We start from the raw sequence: 17295 nt of genomic DNA, 5'->3' as shown, positions 1-17295 counted from the left end.
TTTAGTCATAGTTTACGCAGGAAGCTTTTTCAAACAGTAAAGCTTGATTATGAAATAAAAAATGATAAATCCTTTATGCTACAGTAGAGTTGCTTTTTTTGTGGTTTTGCTTTTAATCCCTTTGGTAAACTTCCATTGTTGTGATAACATTGAAAAACAAATTATATATATACATATAATAAAATATGATGATGATGATTAAAAAACAACACAATACCTTGAATGTCCCATCCGTGTTCCTCCTCAGAGGCATGAACGTGATGCTGTCTCCGTAAAAGCCGAGCGTGGAAGAAATCCCCAACAGCGCGAGCAGCAGCAGCAGCAGGAGCGCAGCGGCCTCCATGATGTCTGACACAATGTGATCGGAAGAGAAGCTCGTTCAGTCGGTGATAACGTGAGAGGCGGCTCCATCTCCATCACCCAACCGGACGAACCAGATCTGCGCTGATGTGTCACGATTGATCGTGCTTTCCTTTTGGCATTCTGGCTTTTTGTTGCCATGAACTTTCATCGCCTGGTTTAGGTTCCAGTCATCAGTCATCCAGGGCCTGTTTAACGGATGGACAGCGCGTGAAGTGGCGGGAATTAATCCGTCGACTCCGACGAGCTTCAGAGTCACAGTCGGTCAACTCCATTCTTTTTGGATTCGATCCTTAATTGGACATTTGTGACATTGTTTCCTGATTGATTCTATCATTAAGTAGAGACAAAGTAGACAATAATCAACATCAAATGTGCAGCATTTACAAACAGTCTGCGTGTGTTCAAAATGACTCTCATCATGTTGCCTTTGTTGCTTTGGGTTGTGTGTGTGTTGTTTCTTTCTGTCTTGAGAATGCTTTTTCTTTTGTTGCTGTCTTTATTGTGTCTCGTTGTCTTTTGTAGACAACAAGACGATCAACTCACTGGATTCAAAACATCCCGCCAGTTTAAAATCATCCAGCTGGCACATTTACAGAAACGTTGATTAATGTGTGTTGTCCTTAAAATGTCCTTTTAAATAAATAAAATCAATAAAAGAGGTTGTGTAAAATATACAAAATGTAATAGAAATAATCAACCCAGGTTGATCATTTTGATATTGGAGCTGGTTGAGGTGGAGCCAATTTGAACTATTTTGCATGATATTTAATCTATAACAATGGATCATATTCTATAAACGTGTTACAGTTCCTTTATGTAACATCTTAATCCATAACTGTAGCTGAGAAATACATGTAGTTATTCACTCTTGAATAGGGAAGTAGAAGTATCGTAAAAGGGAAACACGCACGTACAGTGCTTGTGTAAATGACTTTATGCCACCACTGGTTGTGAAGAGGAGACAAAAACAAAATATGTGAACATTATTAAGAATTCTGACACTTACAGAATCAGTAACATCGTTTCTGTTAAAACTTATCTTTTTTTTTTTTTAAAGAAGCTTTTTATTAATGTAGGCACATTTTCAACAAGTCTAACCTTATTGATGTTTTGTTTTTCTATTTTTAATGTCACTTCTAGGTATTGTATTTCCATTGTACTGTAATTATTTCAATGCAGTTCTGTTTTTTATTCCTGTTTTAACCATGTAAAGCAGTTTGTGACTTTGTTTTGAGAGGCACTGTGTTAATAGTATTTGTTTTTTAGTATGAGTATTTATAGTATCAGTATTATGGAGTTTTGACCTCTTCAAGCTTATTTAGAAATTAATATTTAGTGTTGATTAAATGATTAAACTGCCATCCCTGTTGACTAATTGATCCACTAGTATGATAGAAAGAAAAATAGATTGTTTTAACAATATCCTTACCCAATGAAAATTATTTTGAATGTGTACTTCAGAGGAGTTAAGAAAATGTAACCCACCATCTTCATAGTAATTCATAATGACTGATTTCTGACCATATAGACCTAACTAATCCTCTCTTTGATCCAATTAAGGGCTTAATGCTGATTGGTTTAGCGAATAAGAGTTGTCTGCAGCATTTAAAATATATTTGATTGTACAAGAGTGAAAATGGAGGAACATTGAAATTAATAGACGCAAGCTACGCGCCAATCAACAGGTTTTATGTTGAACACTTTACGTTTGTGTGTGCGTAAATCCGATTTTCGCTTTTATTGGGTGTGTGACCAAACGGCTATCCGTAGTGACGTCATCTTATGGAAATTTGTCTAACAGTGGCAAGATGGCTACGGAACCAAATAAGACTGAGATCCTCACCATTTTTAAAAGACTTAGATCCATTGCCACAAACAAGGTAACCGAATAGGACGCCTGCCGCCGTTGTGTGTGCATGTTTTTTTTTATATATGTACATATATATATATATATATATATATCAATATATATATATATACACACATCCCATGTAGCTAGCTCCCATGTAGCTGGTCCTAGCATGTAGCTATGTAGCATGTAGCTAGGCCCGACTACATGGGAGCTAACGACTGCTAGCCTCAAACATAAAGGCCACGTATACGGGTTGTGTATGCTGAGGAGGGGGAAGCTAACCACTTACGCCTCACTACGTTATAGAAAAGTATTAACGAGACAACTGGATAGTCTAAAAGTCTAGATACATACAATATAAGACTCTGTTTAACAAAGATATTTACGTGAAGGATTGACAGTATTGAACCATATGCTATCCAATGCTAGCAGTGTCTGACGTAATAACTACCGGTAGCTACAGGACATATGGCAGGCTGGCTTGGGATCAGTTTAATATTAATTTTAGGTGTATTGTATCTGATTTGATACGTTTTATTAAAGCTGGTTACAACGAGAGTGTAAATCAAATCCAGTGGTCAAATGTAACGAAGTAGATTTAACTTAATCAAATCTTCAGGTACTTTACTTGAGTGTTTACATTTTGTGTAACTTTATACTTCTACTGTACTACATCTCAGAGGTACATATTGTACTTTCTACTGTACTACATCTCAGAGGTAAATATAGTACTTTCTACTGTACTACATCTCAGAGGTACATATTGTACTTTTTACTGTACTACATCTCAGAGGTACATATTGTACTTTTTACTGTACTATATCTCAGAGGTACATATTGTACTTTTTACTGTACTACATCTCAGAGGTACATATTGTACTTTTTACTGTACTATATCTCAGAGGTACATATTGTACTTTTTACTGTACTATATCTCAGAGGTACATATTGTACTTTTTACTGTACTATATCTCAGAGGTACATATTGTACTTTTTACTGTACTACATCTCAGAGGTACATATTGTACTTTTTACTGTACTACATCTCAGAGGTACATATTGTACTTTCTACTGTACTACATCTCAGAGGTAAATATAGTACTTTCTACTGTACTACATCTCAGAGGTACATATTGTACTTTTTACTGTACTACATCTCAGAGGTACATATTGTACTTTCTACTGTACTACATCTCAGAGGTAAATATAGTACTTTCTACTGTACTACATCTCAGAGGTACATATTGTACTTTTTACTGTACTACATCTCAGAGGTAAATATTGTACTTTATACTGTAGTACATCTCAGAGGTACATATTGTACTTTTTACTGTACTACATCTCAGAGGTATATATTGTACTTTATACTGTAGTACATCTCAGAGGTACATATTGTACTTTATACTGTAGTACATCTCAGAGGTATATATTGTACTTTATACTGTAGTACATCTCAGAGGTACATATTGTACTTTCTGCTGTAGTACATCTCAGAGGTACATATTGTACTTTATACTGTAGTACATCAGAGGTACATATTGTACTTTATACTGTACTACATCTCAGAGGTACATAATGTACTTTCTGCTGTAGTACATCTCAGAGGTACATATTGTACTTTATACTGTAGTACATCAGAGGTACATATTGTACTTTATACTGTAGTACATCAGAGGTACATATTGAAGGATGGAGTTATCCTTCATGTGTTGGTGTTGACTGAACCGGCTCTCTGCAGTGTAATAACCACTGAGATGTTGATGCTAACAATAGCTCATGGGATGTGCGTGTTGTTTCTGCACAGGGATGTTTTGACTGCGCCGCCAAAAACCCGAGCTGGGCGAGTATCTCCTACGGCGTGTTCTTGTGCATCGACTGCTCCGGCATCCACCGCTCCCTGGGAGTGCATCTCAGCTTCATCAGGTAAGCCTCAGTGTGCCGCTGTCAACAGTCCGCATCATGGCCCCCACCTCTGAGAGGAGTTGAGCTGTCTGAAGGAAAGACTTTAATGACATTGTGTTCTGTGTAGAGAATAGTTCTGTGACCACAGATTATGAATGACTCAGAATTCGCAGATGCATCGGCTACGTTCACACCGCAATCTTTAGCCTGAGATGTGCGTCACCGTGGAGCCCACACTGTCACTAACTGCACTCCCTGAACATGTGTTATTTAACAGAAAAGACAGACAGAAAGGTCTACTTTATGTGTTTGAAGGATATGACCAGCATGAAAGCAGGTTAAAACAATAAAGATAGAATCACCAGAGAGACAATGGAATAAAGGAAGAACACTGTTCCTGTACAGCTGGGTAGCTGTTTATTCACTGTTAGAAGGATTAAAAAAGGGAAATCAGCATGTGTTTACATTCAGTAGCTCGTCAGACAAATCAAAATGAAAAAGATCAGATTCCTGCTGTTCATGAAGCACAGTTTTGAGTCACATACATCAGATTTGGTCCACTGCTGATTTGTTCTCCATGTTCTTCCCTCTATGCCTCAGGTCCACTGAGTTAGACTCCAACTGGAACTGGTTCCAGCTCAGATGCATGCAGGTTGGAGGCAATGCCAATGCGGTGAGTCCAGCTTGAGGTCAGGCGTGAATCAAATTTAAAGAATGAGATACAAGATGTTTAGGTCCATGACCCATGTTCAATGTAGTGTAATTAGCTAGACATCAATAACTCCTCCTTCTGTTTGAAGACGGCCTTCTTCCGTCAGCACGGCTGCTCCACAAACGACACCAACGCCAAGTACAACAGCCGCGCAGCTCAGCTGTACCGGGAGAAGATCCGGCACCAAGCTAATGCCGCGTTGTCCAAATATGGCTCAGACGTGAGTATCACTCGAGTGGAAACCGTTTAAAGGGGGATGAGTCTCGTGTTGTAGGGCTGCACAATTAACTAAAGTGTCTGTATTTGTATTGCGCGCACACACACACACGCAAGGGCACTTACACTATCTGAGCTTTTCTGATCCAGGATGGTTTTTATAGTCATGTGATACGTTTGTGACCTCTTGTAGTCTGACAGCTGATAGCTGCACACAACAACCCGACCAGGTGGTTTGTTTTTGTCAGAACTGAACAGAACTGAGCCGGTGTCCTGTCGATCATTGTCGTGTTACATCAGAGTGATTATCAGAGTCTGAGCCGTGCTGGCAGGTCTGGTTCAGAGTCCACACGGTGCACTGATCACGCTACCCGATGATAAGAACATGAGAGACTTGTAACGCTGCTGTGTGAACACAACGTGTCTCAGTTATCACTCTTCTTGTCTTTGTCGCAGCTCTGGATCGAATCTTCTGCAGGAGGAACTCCTTCAGCTCCTCAGAAGAAAGAGGCAGACTTTTTTACAGAACTCACACAGGTGTGTGTGTGTGTGTGTGTGTGTGTGTGTGTGTGTGTGTGAGAGAGAGAGAGAGAGAGACACAGACAAAACCCCGGCAGCCATCTTCAATAAATACGTTGGTGATCACTAAACGTATTTAGCCAAATATCAGGAGAGATCTTTGTTTTTTTAATTTGAGTAGTAGTGGATTATTTCAGACCCTTTTTTTAATATAAACACGTAAAAGATGATAATTATTAAACAGTTAAGTGAAACACAACAGTACATCGGAAACTAAAGTTATTAGTAATATCAGTAAATATAAACAACAGCATTAATACAACAAAAACATAGTAAAGTTGAGACAAATGGGTCTAAAATGTGTAAAAACGTTTAAAAAAACAGAACTATAGCGAATGAAAACATGAGCATAATCACCATTAAAGGAAGTAGTGTTTGTGTTGTTGGTAAATCTGTGTTGATAACATATTGTTGACATTACTGTGATGCAGCATTGTGTCATCAGTTGAAACGCGTTGTAGTTGATACATCTGTGATAAATGTTATGCTGCTGGACCGACATTATGAAATGTTTTCTCTTGCTCGATAGAAAACATAAATACTTAAATACTTTGTGTTTCTCTGTCTCCGTCCTCAGAATGCTGACGACTGGAGCATGGCGCCGGAGCAGAATGGAGCCGCTCTGACCTCACAGCTGATGGACACGTCGGCCAAAGGCCAGGAGGACACCCGTCAGTAGAACAAGCCTTTGTCTTATCGGGTTTACACATTTTAAAGGTTCTATAAAACAGATGCATCAGCTGCAGGGGACTCTGAATTTCGATTATTCAATAAAAGGAGTGTTTTGTGGTGCTGTTCACAGAGCTGGAGGAAGGACCCAGCATCCACGGTCTGAGCTCGTCACCCAAAGCCTGCATGGGTGAGTCTGTGAGCTCCACTCGGCTCTTTCATAACCTCAGCGCTGTCATCTGCAGCCCCCCCCTCATGGTGGACACGTGTGCTTATTCTCAGTGATGTTCTCCCTGTGCCTGGCGCTCCATTCATTATCCGAGTGTGTATGTCTGTACCGACATGCATCTGCAGATTGTTTCCCTGATTCATTATACTGATTCATATTCAACTATTTAGTGTATTTCATAGAAACAGATGCAGCAGAATGTGCTTCACTGAAACGGTTCAGACCAACAGAAAGAATATAAATCAAAGAGAGAGATTCATGAATGATCAGAATAGTTTTTAATATAATTATCAGCACACGTTGTGTCTGCAGGTGAATAACACACAAAGCATTGAGCTAAAGGAAAGTCTTTAAGTGAACCGCTCGGTTATCTTTACTTTACTTTCCTGTCGACTGATTCATGAATCCATATTTTGTGTGTAACTGTAACTGTGGCTGAGAGCTTGATGTTGATGTTAAATGGGCTCCTTCTGTGTTTTGGACGGTGGTTGTGATGACGCGTAGACGACTCCATGCGTCTGTCCTCACAGGACGGACGGACACCTGAAGGTGACTAGCCGCTGTCGGTGCCGGCGGTTGCATGGCTGTGTGGCTTGATTTGACTCTTCAGCTTTCTGCCGATCTCGCCGCAGAAAAGGACTCGTTCAGGAGAAACGCTTTCGGCTGTTTCACAAGTTACAACAAGTTACCGCTGCATTGTGTAAACAAGTTATTGTGGAGCTTGAATACCTGCAGGTGATCCGTGTGATGCTGCTGACATTCCACATGAAGTGTTGACGTTGTGCGTCATAACTCTTCATGGAAAGGTTCAAAGGATTCTAAAAATAGTCTGCCGTCTCTGAACGCATAGTTTCCTGAAGTGTCTGTGATTTAAGGTCCTTCTCTCAGCGTGCAGGTAACAGACTCACTAGCACCTCGTCTGTGCTGCTGGTTGATTTAGTAGAAACACAGATGATAAGCTGGTGTTTCAATGCTGATGTAGGAGATATAATAATAACAATACATCAACAACAACAAAGACAGACTGTGATTGTGTGTTTGTTGATATTGGTTTATACAGCTGCATTAACGCCTAAACAATAGTAAACTATAAATATAGTATCAAATATGGAATACTATTAATAAATACACGGGGAGAGCAATTACAAAAGCGCAATTGATTCGTCTTAAAGCATCCTTTTAAACACACTACAGAGGAAAGCCGCGCCGTAATTAGCTCCTAAATCTTATAGAAAGCTGTGAGTGATTTCGGAGCATGAAGATGTGAATATTGAGGAGCTGAGTAGTTTGCTCACCTGTGTACTGATCTCCCGACGAAAGACCTCTGGAGAACATGGGGTGTTTAAAGAAGTCATTTAAACACAACGAAGACGAGAGAAAAAGTCAAACGTCCTGAAATATTGTTCCAACATTCTCAACTTTTTCCTTCAGCTGAGAACAAGAGCACCGCAAACGGAAACATTGCCGTCTGAAAGTACGACTTAATGTTCATACTCTGGATCATATTAACGTTGAGTTGGTAGTTTAGAGATGAGAGTGTTTGAATCATGCGGTGAACACGCATGCTCACGACGTAGCGACACTGCTTCAGATGTAAACGTGAGTCTCTGCCGGCTGGTGACTGGAGGTTTATTCTTCTGTTGTCACTTTGTCATTGTGTTGCATGTTAGAACCGTACACCAGAGCATCTTTAGGAACCAACCAGCCTCTCAGTGCAGCTTCTTCTTGTGAGCCGTGGGGATTCTTCATGCTTTGATTCCAGCTACTGAATGAAACTAGTCTTTGAAGTTTGTTTCAACAGATTCAACTCTGTGTTACAGACGTGAAGGCCTCCATCATCGGTAAAAAGAAGCCCATGTCTGCCAAGAAAGGGGTGAGTCTCATTTCCACCAAACCACGAGCCTCGTGTTTGAGCGTCCTCTTTAACTTTCATCCATACTTATGAATATGTGACGTTGACTCGGTGCAGCTCGGTGCAAAGAAAGGTCTCGGAGCCCAGAAGGTGAGCAGCAAGAGCTTCTCTGAGGTGGAGAAGCAGGCGCAGGTGGCCGAGAAGATGCGAGAGGAGCACGCCGCTGAGGCCAAGAAGCAAGCCGAGGAGTCCATGTGAGGAGACCACTTTACTCTCCTATTCTCACCTCAACTCGTCTCACATCGTTACAAGAATTCCAGTTTTTTTTCTTCGTAATTTTCGTTCTTCCATCCATTTTTTTCAAAATAAGAGATAAAACACTTTGTGCTCCGACGTGACTCGTTGTGGCTCTTGCAGCGTGGCCTCCATGCGTTTGGCCTACAAAGAGCTGGAGATCGACAGGAAGATGGAGGAGAAGAAGATCCAGACCCTGGAGAGCAAGAAGAGGGAGCAGGCCGAGAGACTCGGGATGGGCTTCGGCAACAGGAGGTAACGTCCGAGGGTCGGCGAACCGGAAGGTTCCGCTGCACTCGATGGGCTCTCGTTGTCCCTAAAGCGTCTCGGTTCTCCTCTCAATGTGTTGCTGTTCCTGTTTCAGCGCCGTGTCTCACTCGGTGATGTCAGAGATGCAGGTGATCGAGCAGGAGACCCCCGTGGGAGCCAAGTCCTCCACTCGCTCCAAACTGGACTTGTTTGAAGAGCCTGGTTTCACCTCCGGACCCCCGAAGTACGTAAGACACCTCGAAGGACCTGTGCTTATTTATCTAGCACAGTTTGAAGCTGTCGTATGTGTTGTTGTAGCATTATATTGATCATATCAGACACCAGTTTGTGATAATGTGCTGAGGGACCACAGACTCTCTGGAACATCTACATTGAGGTGAAAACTGAACCGTTGATTCATGTGCACTGTCCCTCGTAAATAGATGCACTCAAGTCAAACAATGAATATGTTCCTTTGAGAGAAATGTGATTTCAGTCGATGGCGTGATATCCTCTTTGTGCAGCGTCAGCGTTGTTGTTATGAACTCGTGGGACGTCAGGATCTTAAGTCATCAGAGGAACCAGCTGAGCTAACGTTAGCATCATTAGCTCGTCTCTCAGCGTCCTCCGAACAGCGTCGGACAAACACCGATTTCTAACGTGAAGCTGCTTCATTCAGTGTTTTAATCCGTTGTTTCAATAGAGAGAATATTATATATTGTGCGTTTGAATCTCTGATTGTGTGCTTTGACCACAGAAAGATGAGAGCACAAAGAGCTGAACAGAACCCGTTAACGCTCCGCTGTGTTTGATGTTCCAGGTATAAGGACAACCCGTTCACAGTGGGAGACACTTTTGGGTCCCGGTGGGACACCGAGGGAGGAACCGCCTCCTTCACCACCTCCTGGGCTCTGGAGAAAGACGACCCCAAAGAGGAGGTCACCATCTCTAGCATCCAGCCCATTGGAGAGAGGTATCTGCTGTCCTCTGTGTTGTAACGGGACCAATGAAGCCGCCGTTTCCTCTGGACGGTGTGCAGCTCTGACCTGCTCTCTGTTTGATCCAGACTCCCCAGCAGAAGGAAAGACGTGTCGGCTCCGGTGTCCGAGTCCAGCGAGGCCCGACAGAAGTTTGCCAACGCAAAGGCCATTTCTTCAGACATGTTCTTTGGTCGGGAGATCAGTGCAGAGGTGAGCAAACTACTCAGCTCCTCAATATTCACATCTTCATGCTCAGAAATCACTCAGACGTCAACTTTCTATAAGATTTAGGAGCAAATTACGGCGCGGCTTTCCTCTGTACAATGTTTAAACGGATGCTTTTAGACGATTTAATTGCTCTTTTGTAATTGCTCTCATGATGCATTATTGTCCGTGTTTCATATTTTATATTATATTTATGGTTGTTTCATTCAGTAGCATCACTATCTTTTATTAGGAGTTAATGCGGCTGTATGAACCACTACAGCCACTACTGTATGAACACACACACACACACACACACACTATTATTATAGCTCCTATATCTCATTAAAGTACCGTGTTATCCATATTACGTAGTCACATCTTATCTATATTCATTTAGTTCTCTATAATATTGGGCGTTTTTTTACATTATTTCGGTGGAGGCTTCAGTGTGCCTCTTCCTGCACTGTGATATTATTTATCTCTGCGCTTCAGTTTAGGATGATAACTGAACTCGAGTGCCACTTGGATACATGCTTATATACAGTATATATGACAGCAGTAACTCGGTCACGATGACTTGTCTTTGGTCCTCTCAGTACGATGCAAAGACCCGACTGGAGACCATGTCTGGAAGCACCTCCATCAGCTCAGCTGACCTGTTTGGGGACGGAAGTGACCAAAAAGGTAACTCCTGTTTGTTTGAGTGTTTGTGTAGAAAAGAGCTGCAGATTCATATTTTCAAAAGGGTTCAGAATTCCCTGAAACAGCTGGAACAGCTGGAAATAGTGCATTTGTCGGGGACTATTTTTAGCGGCGGATGAATCCACATTCGGTACTCTAGTGAGTCAAAATAAACTAGTGTGTGAAGGAAAATCTATCTGCACCCTTATCATCCAACTTCCTCCCCAAATGAGTGATTGAACGTCTCCTCCTCTCAGGCAGGGGCCCGGGCTTCGACAGCGTGCTCCCCGCCGGCCCCGACATCGCACAGTTCAAACAGGGAGTGAAGACTGTAGCGGGAAAGATGGCCGTCCTGGCCAACGGGGTCATGAATACAATCCAGGTGAGACGTCAGCCGGTCAACGTCACCTTAAAGAGACAGTAGCGGTGTTCAGAAGTGTGTGTGTGTGTGTGTGAGGTTCTTCTGCAGAGTCAGAGTCTGTTAGGAGTCTAGAATACGTCCACAGCAGAGCATTGATTTGTGTGTTTCTCTAAACTCTACTGTAGTACAACTGTGACTCTGGAGAAGAACCTCACACACACACACACACTTAATAACATCTCTACTGTCTCTTTAAACCGAGTTGTTAAATTGTAGTAACCGGGGAAGTGATTCAACAATATTTGCTCATTTCTCTGGATTTGTGAAATGTTTTCTCAGGATCGATACGGCTCGTACTGATCACCTCTGACCTCTGGGAGGAAACGCTGACTGACGCCTGTGAAGAGCCGCCCGGCCTCCTGACGGACCGCGAGAGAGAGAGACGGGCAGCAGGAAGGGTTGCATGGGGAAAATAAAAGTGTCCTCCTCTAGAGACAATGCTGCAGGAGTGAGAGCGTCACAGGGTGAAGTCGCTGTTCTTCTCCTGAAACCCACTTCTGTTGGTCTTAGTTTTCAAAAAGGACGCCGAGTTAATTCTACATTTTATTCCTTATACATAAATCAAAGTGTTGTTTTTGATTCATATTATCAAATGTCTTATGTTTTTTTGTGATATTAAAAGAAAAGTGCAGTATATATATATATTTTCAACGTTAATTTGAACACGAATACAGAATTTCTGCATTTGGTGTTTGATTCACTGAAGTTCAGATTTACTTTTATTTTCATTGACACAAAACACTGAAATATGCGTTTCTGTCTGAAAGTATATGTTGTAAAAACATCGGAGCATCACGAGCTGCTCTGGTTATTTATTTATGTTTTTAATAAACTAGTTAAACCCGGCAGAGACCAGAGCCTCCTGTGACCCGGAGGAGCTGTTAAACTACACGGCTTTGATTCAAACTCCTCAAACTAAACCTTCACTCAATCTGAAGTCTCCACTCTGCCTTCTCTCCGCAGTTTAACCTTTTATTTTGAAAGGTTGGAAGTCTTCAGTTTACATTTCTAAAGATAGTTTAAGATAAAAATGTCATTTCAGAGCCGGGCAGCATGCAAGTTCGCTTAGAAGTTATTCTCTCTGGTTGATGCTGCAGCGCCTTCACCTTCACGGCAGACTTGACATTCACCGAGTTACCGACCGGACCGACCGGTTTATGTCCCTTCATAGACCTATTGTTCCTCGCGTGGCCGTGTGTGTTGCACCCTGTGATTTAAAAACAAACAAAAGTAACGACCACAAACTGAAAACTTTAAACTATTTATTTGTAGGCTACAAACAGGATGTTCAGTATGATAATAAAGACTTAAGAAAACCTGCGGCTTGTTCATGGTCATTGACTCCACATTGAAACCGGATGTTTGATCTGTTTCTGCGTGAGAAACTGGAAATTCAGAGTCGGCCGGCGGGGACGAAGCCGCTGAAGTTAGAGTTTTTAGGCGCTCTCTGGAAGGATTCCTCTGCAGCGAGCTGCCGACGACTCGCTCTGGACCGACAGCGATGCTCGCCTCATCTGGTGAGACGCTGGAGGGGGGGGCTCCGAGAAGAATAGAATGATGACATCGCTTACAAAAGTAGGTCGCAAATCAATGCAAGTAGGTCAGACTACAGAATGCACGGTCACCGACATCTGACGCACGAAGCAGACGGGATGTGTTTAACGTGAGTCACAGCTTCTGTGTGTCAAACGGGAGGAAAACATGTTTGCTTCTATTTGTGAAATAGCCTAAAAGCTGCTCTCTGTCCTTCAGAAGTGGTGATCAGCTCCACATCAGTGCCGTCTGATTTTAAGGGATCCACGAGGAGCGTCTCCAGCAGCTCTTTATCCCCAGTTGTAGAAGTAGATCTTCTGCCAGCTGGGGAGGTAATCCATCAGCGGGCCTGCACACAGGAACAGCACGTCAGGAGAACACCAAGACCTCCATCATTAGTGTCATTAGATATCCTGTTGTCTTCACGTGTCACTTCTATTGATCATTCTAAGTGAGACTCTAACTTCGCTGATCAGAAACTTATTTATTTTACATTTACACCTTTACACGTTGTGTTGAGGTTCTGGATGTTAAATGTCGTCAGATAATAAATATGGAATTATTCTGTTTGAGTAAAATATTTATATTCAAAGCTAAGTTTCCTAATACGAAGCACAGCTCATGTATTCTGGGGACAAACTGTCAGAGTTCAAATGTTTCCCCTGATAATCAATAAGGATAACTGTTCATTGACATCGTGAATGTTTCACGTCGATCATCACTTCAGTACTTACGAGCCACGAGGCCGATTCCTGGAACGTGATCGGCCAGAAGTCTGAGCAGGAAGAGAATCTTCTCCCTGAAGACCAACAAACAGTCAACAGTTCAGACGAGAACAAGAACTCTGTGTGACCTTTAAAACACTGCTCAGTTATTGATTGATTGGTCGGTTGTCAGAACATTCATTTCATTCAATTCAATTTCATTCAACTAGTACGAGTACTAGTAGTACTACTTACTCAGAGTATTTGTCGTAGAAAGGTGAGCGGAGGAGGTAGTACAGCAGGAGAAAGGTTCTCCTCCTCATCTCGGCCTTTTCCCATCGATTGAGGAACTTCCCGTCACTGAGCACCGCCAAACTAAAGAGAGGAGCACAGAACCACCGATTATTATAAATAAATGAACAGTGATGTAATCTTTGTGTTTCAGAAGTCCGATAGTCTGATCTAATAACTAATAGCAGAATGCTTCTATTCACTCTGAGTTATGAGCTTTAGATTCAACAATTTCGATTTATTTATTTTAATCTGTGAGGAAACACAAAACACGACTTTAAAATCATTTCACTTCTTACAAAATCACATTTAAAAAAATTTAAATATTTGAAAATCATAAAGAATATTTAAAATAATATTAGATCAAGAAATGACATAAAAGTTGGAAGCGATAACTATATATATATATATATAAACACATATAATTAGTATCCTCCATGTCCTGTGAACTAGATACAGATCTGATGATTTATTATTACATGAATGAGGATTATTATTGTAAAGGGGGAGGAGCTTGCAGACCTGGAGAGTTCGAGGACTCCAGAGATGAGCCACGGCTTCCAGGACTGTTTGCCACAGAGTCCGAGGCAGAGCACTGCAGCCGGGAGGCTTCACTTTAAGGACAAACTCATTAAAAGGCCCTCAGAGCAAACAGGAGGAACCTAACGACGGATACTTTAACTGTTCTGCTTTAAAGGTCTGAAGTGGTTCTGTGGTCATATGATGAGGCTTTCACTCTTCTAACTTAAATACTCGTGTGTTCTTGGCTTCACCGCAGGTGCTACAGCAGTCATTAAAATATATACAATTATAACAGTAACAATAAACTGTATTTCTTCAGCACCATTCACTAAAACAAGGACAGCAACGACTTTTTAAAAACAAGATAAAAAAGTTATTTCTTAAGATTTTACGTGTTTATTATTAAACTAGATGCTTTCTGTTCTGGTTCATGAGATAGAAGGTAACACGATGATCTGTGATAGTGTTTGTGCAGCAGATTAAACCATTAGAGGACTGTGCAGCCCTGGAGGTATGTTCTCCATGTATATAAATATGTATGTATATATATATATATATATATATATATATACATACACACACTGTACACACTATGCACTGTAACCGTGTGCACAGATGAGGGAAGGATACGGTGAACGAGTGGCCGCCCGATGTACACAGACTCGGCCAGAGTCTCCCGACGGCCCAGCGGTGTCGGCTTGCTGTGGAGCTTCTCCCCACTCGAGCTGCTCTTCTTCTGCTGACTCGGTGCTCCCCACAGCCGGGCCTGCAGGGAGGGAGCTGAGACATGAAGAAGACGAGAGGAGGCGGTTTACCACAGGGACAGGGGACAGAAAGTCTTTTACTGTTGCCTATTCATTCAGTTTGTATTTCATTTATTTTTTAATTTAATTTAATTTAATTTTTTTATTTAATTTAATTTAATTTAAATTTTTTTTCTTTTTGAGTTTAATCTGTGATCCGTCTTCACTGTTTACATGTTGAACAAAATCTCATCAGTCCGATCGGCTGCAGCGTCCAATCACATGACTGATGAACAATGAGGGGGCGTGTCGGCCGTTAAAACAACTTCCGGTTCAAGCAAACCAGAAGTTGAGGAAATGACAAATAAGAGATCCAAAGTCTCTTAATTGTCATTTCCTCGCTCCTCGCTCGAACCGGAAGTTGTTCTGCGCCGCCATATTGACGGCCGTCCCAAAGCTCTCATGTAGCTCTGAGGATGGAGGATGGAGGAGGGACCTCTGAGGAGCCATGAGCAAGGAACCACGAGAACAGACTTCCAGGAAGTGTTTTAACGGCCGACACGCCCCCTCATTGTTCATCAGTCATGTGATTGGACGCTGCAGCCGATCGGACTGATGAGATTTTGTTCAACATGTAAACAGTGAAGACGGATCGCAGAATAAACTCAAGCTTTATATTTGATTAGTTTCTGATTCAACATCTGGTTTAAATAAATGTTCATTGTAGTCTGAACAACAAAAGGACCACAAACAACTTTCTACATTTGTTAGAAAGATTTGTGTTTTCATGATCTGATGTTTCCCTCAATAACTTTATTATGAATACAATTAAAGTCAGAGAGCTGGAGAGACTAAATAGTACATAGTACACACTATGTACTGTAATCGTGTGCACAGATGAGGGAATATATATATATGAGATATACAGTATATATATATACAGTATATACAGTATATATAGATAGATAGAGAGAAGAAACACTTTTTACATCATTTATCATCATTTCATTCCTGATTGTTGGGTTTGATGAGTTTTATCATTTCAGAGAAACAATAATCATATTCTGGGTTATTTAATAATGACGTCACAATTTCAAAACGTACAGACGCAAATAATTCATAAATAAGACGATATCGCATTCCGCCGGTAGAAATGGATCCTGTGCTTATAAACAGAACACAGGACACAGTTTAACAGACTATAGAGAGAAACATCTCTACAGTGGTGATTACTGTGTGTCTTTATTAGTTATTAGTGTTATTAGTTACTGTTATTAAGTACAGTGATCATGTGAACACACACAAACTTATCAAAAGTCTCTCCAGCTGTTAAAGCCGACTGACAGCTGATCAGCTGATCCTCCGTCATCAGAAACAGACGTCGCTTCACGTGACGCAACCGAGGAAAGGACGTCTCATGTCTGTTAAAACATATTTCCTCGTTCCTCTCTCCTCGCATGGTTTCCTCCATGCATCCGTGGTGGGAGGGACTAAGATGCAAGGAAAGGACCCAAGTGAGGGAAACGAGGATGCAGTTAAGAGACTTGGGATGTACCCCAGATCCCTGAGAACCAGATCCCTGACAACTAGGGATGGGTATCGTTTGGGTTTTTTCCGATACCGGTGCCTAAATGTGCCTGAACCGATACTTTTTTTCTTCAAATTTAACAATATATAAACTGTTTAAAGTATACTGTGATGTCTTGAGAGGTCGGGATCAGCTTGTGAGGCGTGGGTGCATAAATGAAGACAACAAGCGGTTGTGTTCTAACTCAAAATAATATATTTAGATTCTTTAAACAAAAGGTAAACTTCATTCCAGCCGAAAGCCGCTACAAAAACCAAACATAAGTATCTTCCGCTTTCTTCGGGTTCGTTGTCTTTAATGTAAAATAAAACTCCTTTCCTCCTTGTCGCTCCTGTCCTCCTCTCTCCAAACATTTCCTTCCTTCTCTCCACACCAACTTCTCCCGGGTAATCAGTCCCCTCTCTTTCAGCTGGGCCGCCGCCTTGGCCCCGGCTGCCCTGCTGACTATGGGAATTGTAGTTCATTACCCAGATGCCACGCTGGGTTCTAGTCCTTATAACCACCGGGAGGGGATGTATCTCCCGTTGATGACCCTCCCTCTCATGACATCACAATACTATAAATATAAATAAATACAAAACACTTGGCTTCAAACTACAGCTTCAAACTTCTAAACTTCAAACTATGAACAATATATCAACTGTTAACAGTTTACAGTGTACTTAAATACATATAAATAAATACAAAACACACACACACTCTGTACAC

The 17295-nt window shown here is 41.6% G+C and overlaps 2 protein-coding genes across 3 annotated transcripts in view; one reads left to right on the top strand and one right to left on the bottom strand.

Moving 5' to 3' along the window:
* Window positions 1-2093: 2093 nt before the first annotated feature.
* arfgap2 (ADP-ribosylation factor GTPase activating protein 2) lies at window positions 2094-12525 on the top strand. 2 transcript variants are annotated; one of them, XM_076078827.1, is made up of 17 exons: window positions 2094-2243; window positions 4020-4138; window positions 4718-4790; window positions 4918-5049; window positions 5502-5582; window positions 6202-6295; window positions 6427-6483; window positions 7027-7071; window positions 8343-8395; window positions 8492-8628; window positions 8792-8923; window positions 9033-9161; window positions 9738-9890; window positions 9984-10107; window positions 10701-10788; window positions 11043-11167; window positions 11486-12525. In XM_076078827.1, the coding sequence occupies exons 1-17, from the start codon at window positions 2172-2174 to the stop codon at window positions 11504-11506; spliced, it is 1635 nt and encodes a 544-aa protein (XP_075934942.1). In that variant the 5' UTR covers window positions 2094-2171; the 3' UTR covers window positions 11507-12525. The 2 variants fall into 2 exon arrangements, with proteins under 2 accessions (XP_075934942.1, XP_075934944.1); XM_076078829.1 differs by lacking the exon at window positions 7027-7071 and having other exon boundaries at window positions 11486-11842.
* pex16 (peroxisomal biogenesis factor 16) overlaps window positions 12455-17295 on the bottom strand; it is a 9551-nt gene continuing 4710 nt past the window's right edge. Inside the window, exons 7-11 of the mRNA XM_076078830.1 lie at window positions 14887-15036; window positions 14257-14329; window positions 13699-13818; window positions 13474-13538; window positions 12455-13088 (exon numbers count right to left, since the gene is read on the bottom strand). Of these exons, the coding sequence (XP_075934945.1) occupies window positions 13030-13088; window positions 13474-13538; window positions 13699-13818; window positions 14257-14329; window positions 14887-15036 (467 nt within the window). The 3' untranslated portion in view covers window positions 12455-13029. The remainder of the gene's footprint in view (window positions 13089-13473; window positions 13539-13698; window positions 13819-14256; window positions 14330-14886; window positions 15037-17295) is intronic.

This window comes from Anarhichas minor, unplaced genomic scaffold (genome assembly GCF_050575085.1).
Source record: "Anarhichas minor isolate MPS153535 unplaced genomic scaffold, ASM5057508v1 ptg000067l, whole genome shotgun sequence".
Lineage (NCBI taxonomy): Eukaryota > Metazoa > Chordata > Actinopteri > Perciformes > Anarhichadidae > Anarhichas > Anarhichas minor.
This window is presented reverse-complemented; position numbering and strand designations above follow the sequence as displayed.

Coding starts and splice junctions, on each gene's coding strand:
- arfgap2 (XM_076078827.1), top strand. CDS start 2,172: ATGGCTACGGAACCAAATAAGACTGAGATCCTCACCATTTTTAAAAGA. Junction 8,629..8,791: donor AAGCAAGCCGAGGAGTCCAT/GTGAGGAGACCA, acceptor TGGCTCTTGCAG/CGTGGCCTCCATGCGTTTGG. Junction 9,891..9,983: donor ATCCAGCCCATTGGAGAGAG/GTATCTGCTGTC, acceptor TGTTTGATCCAG/ACTCCCCAGCAGAAGGAAAG.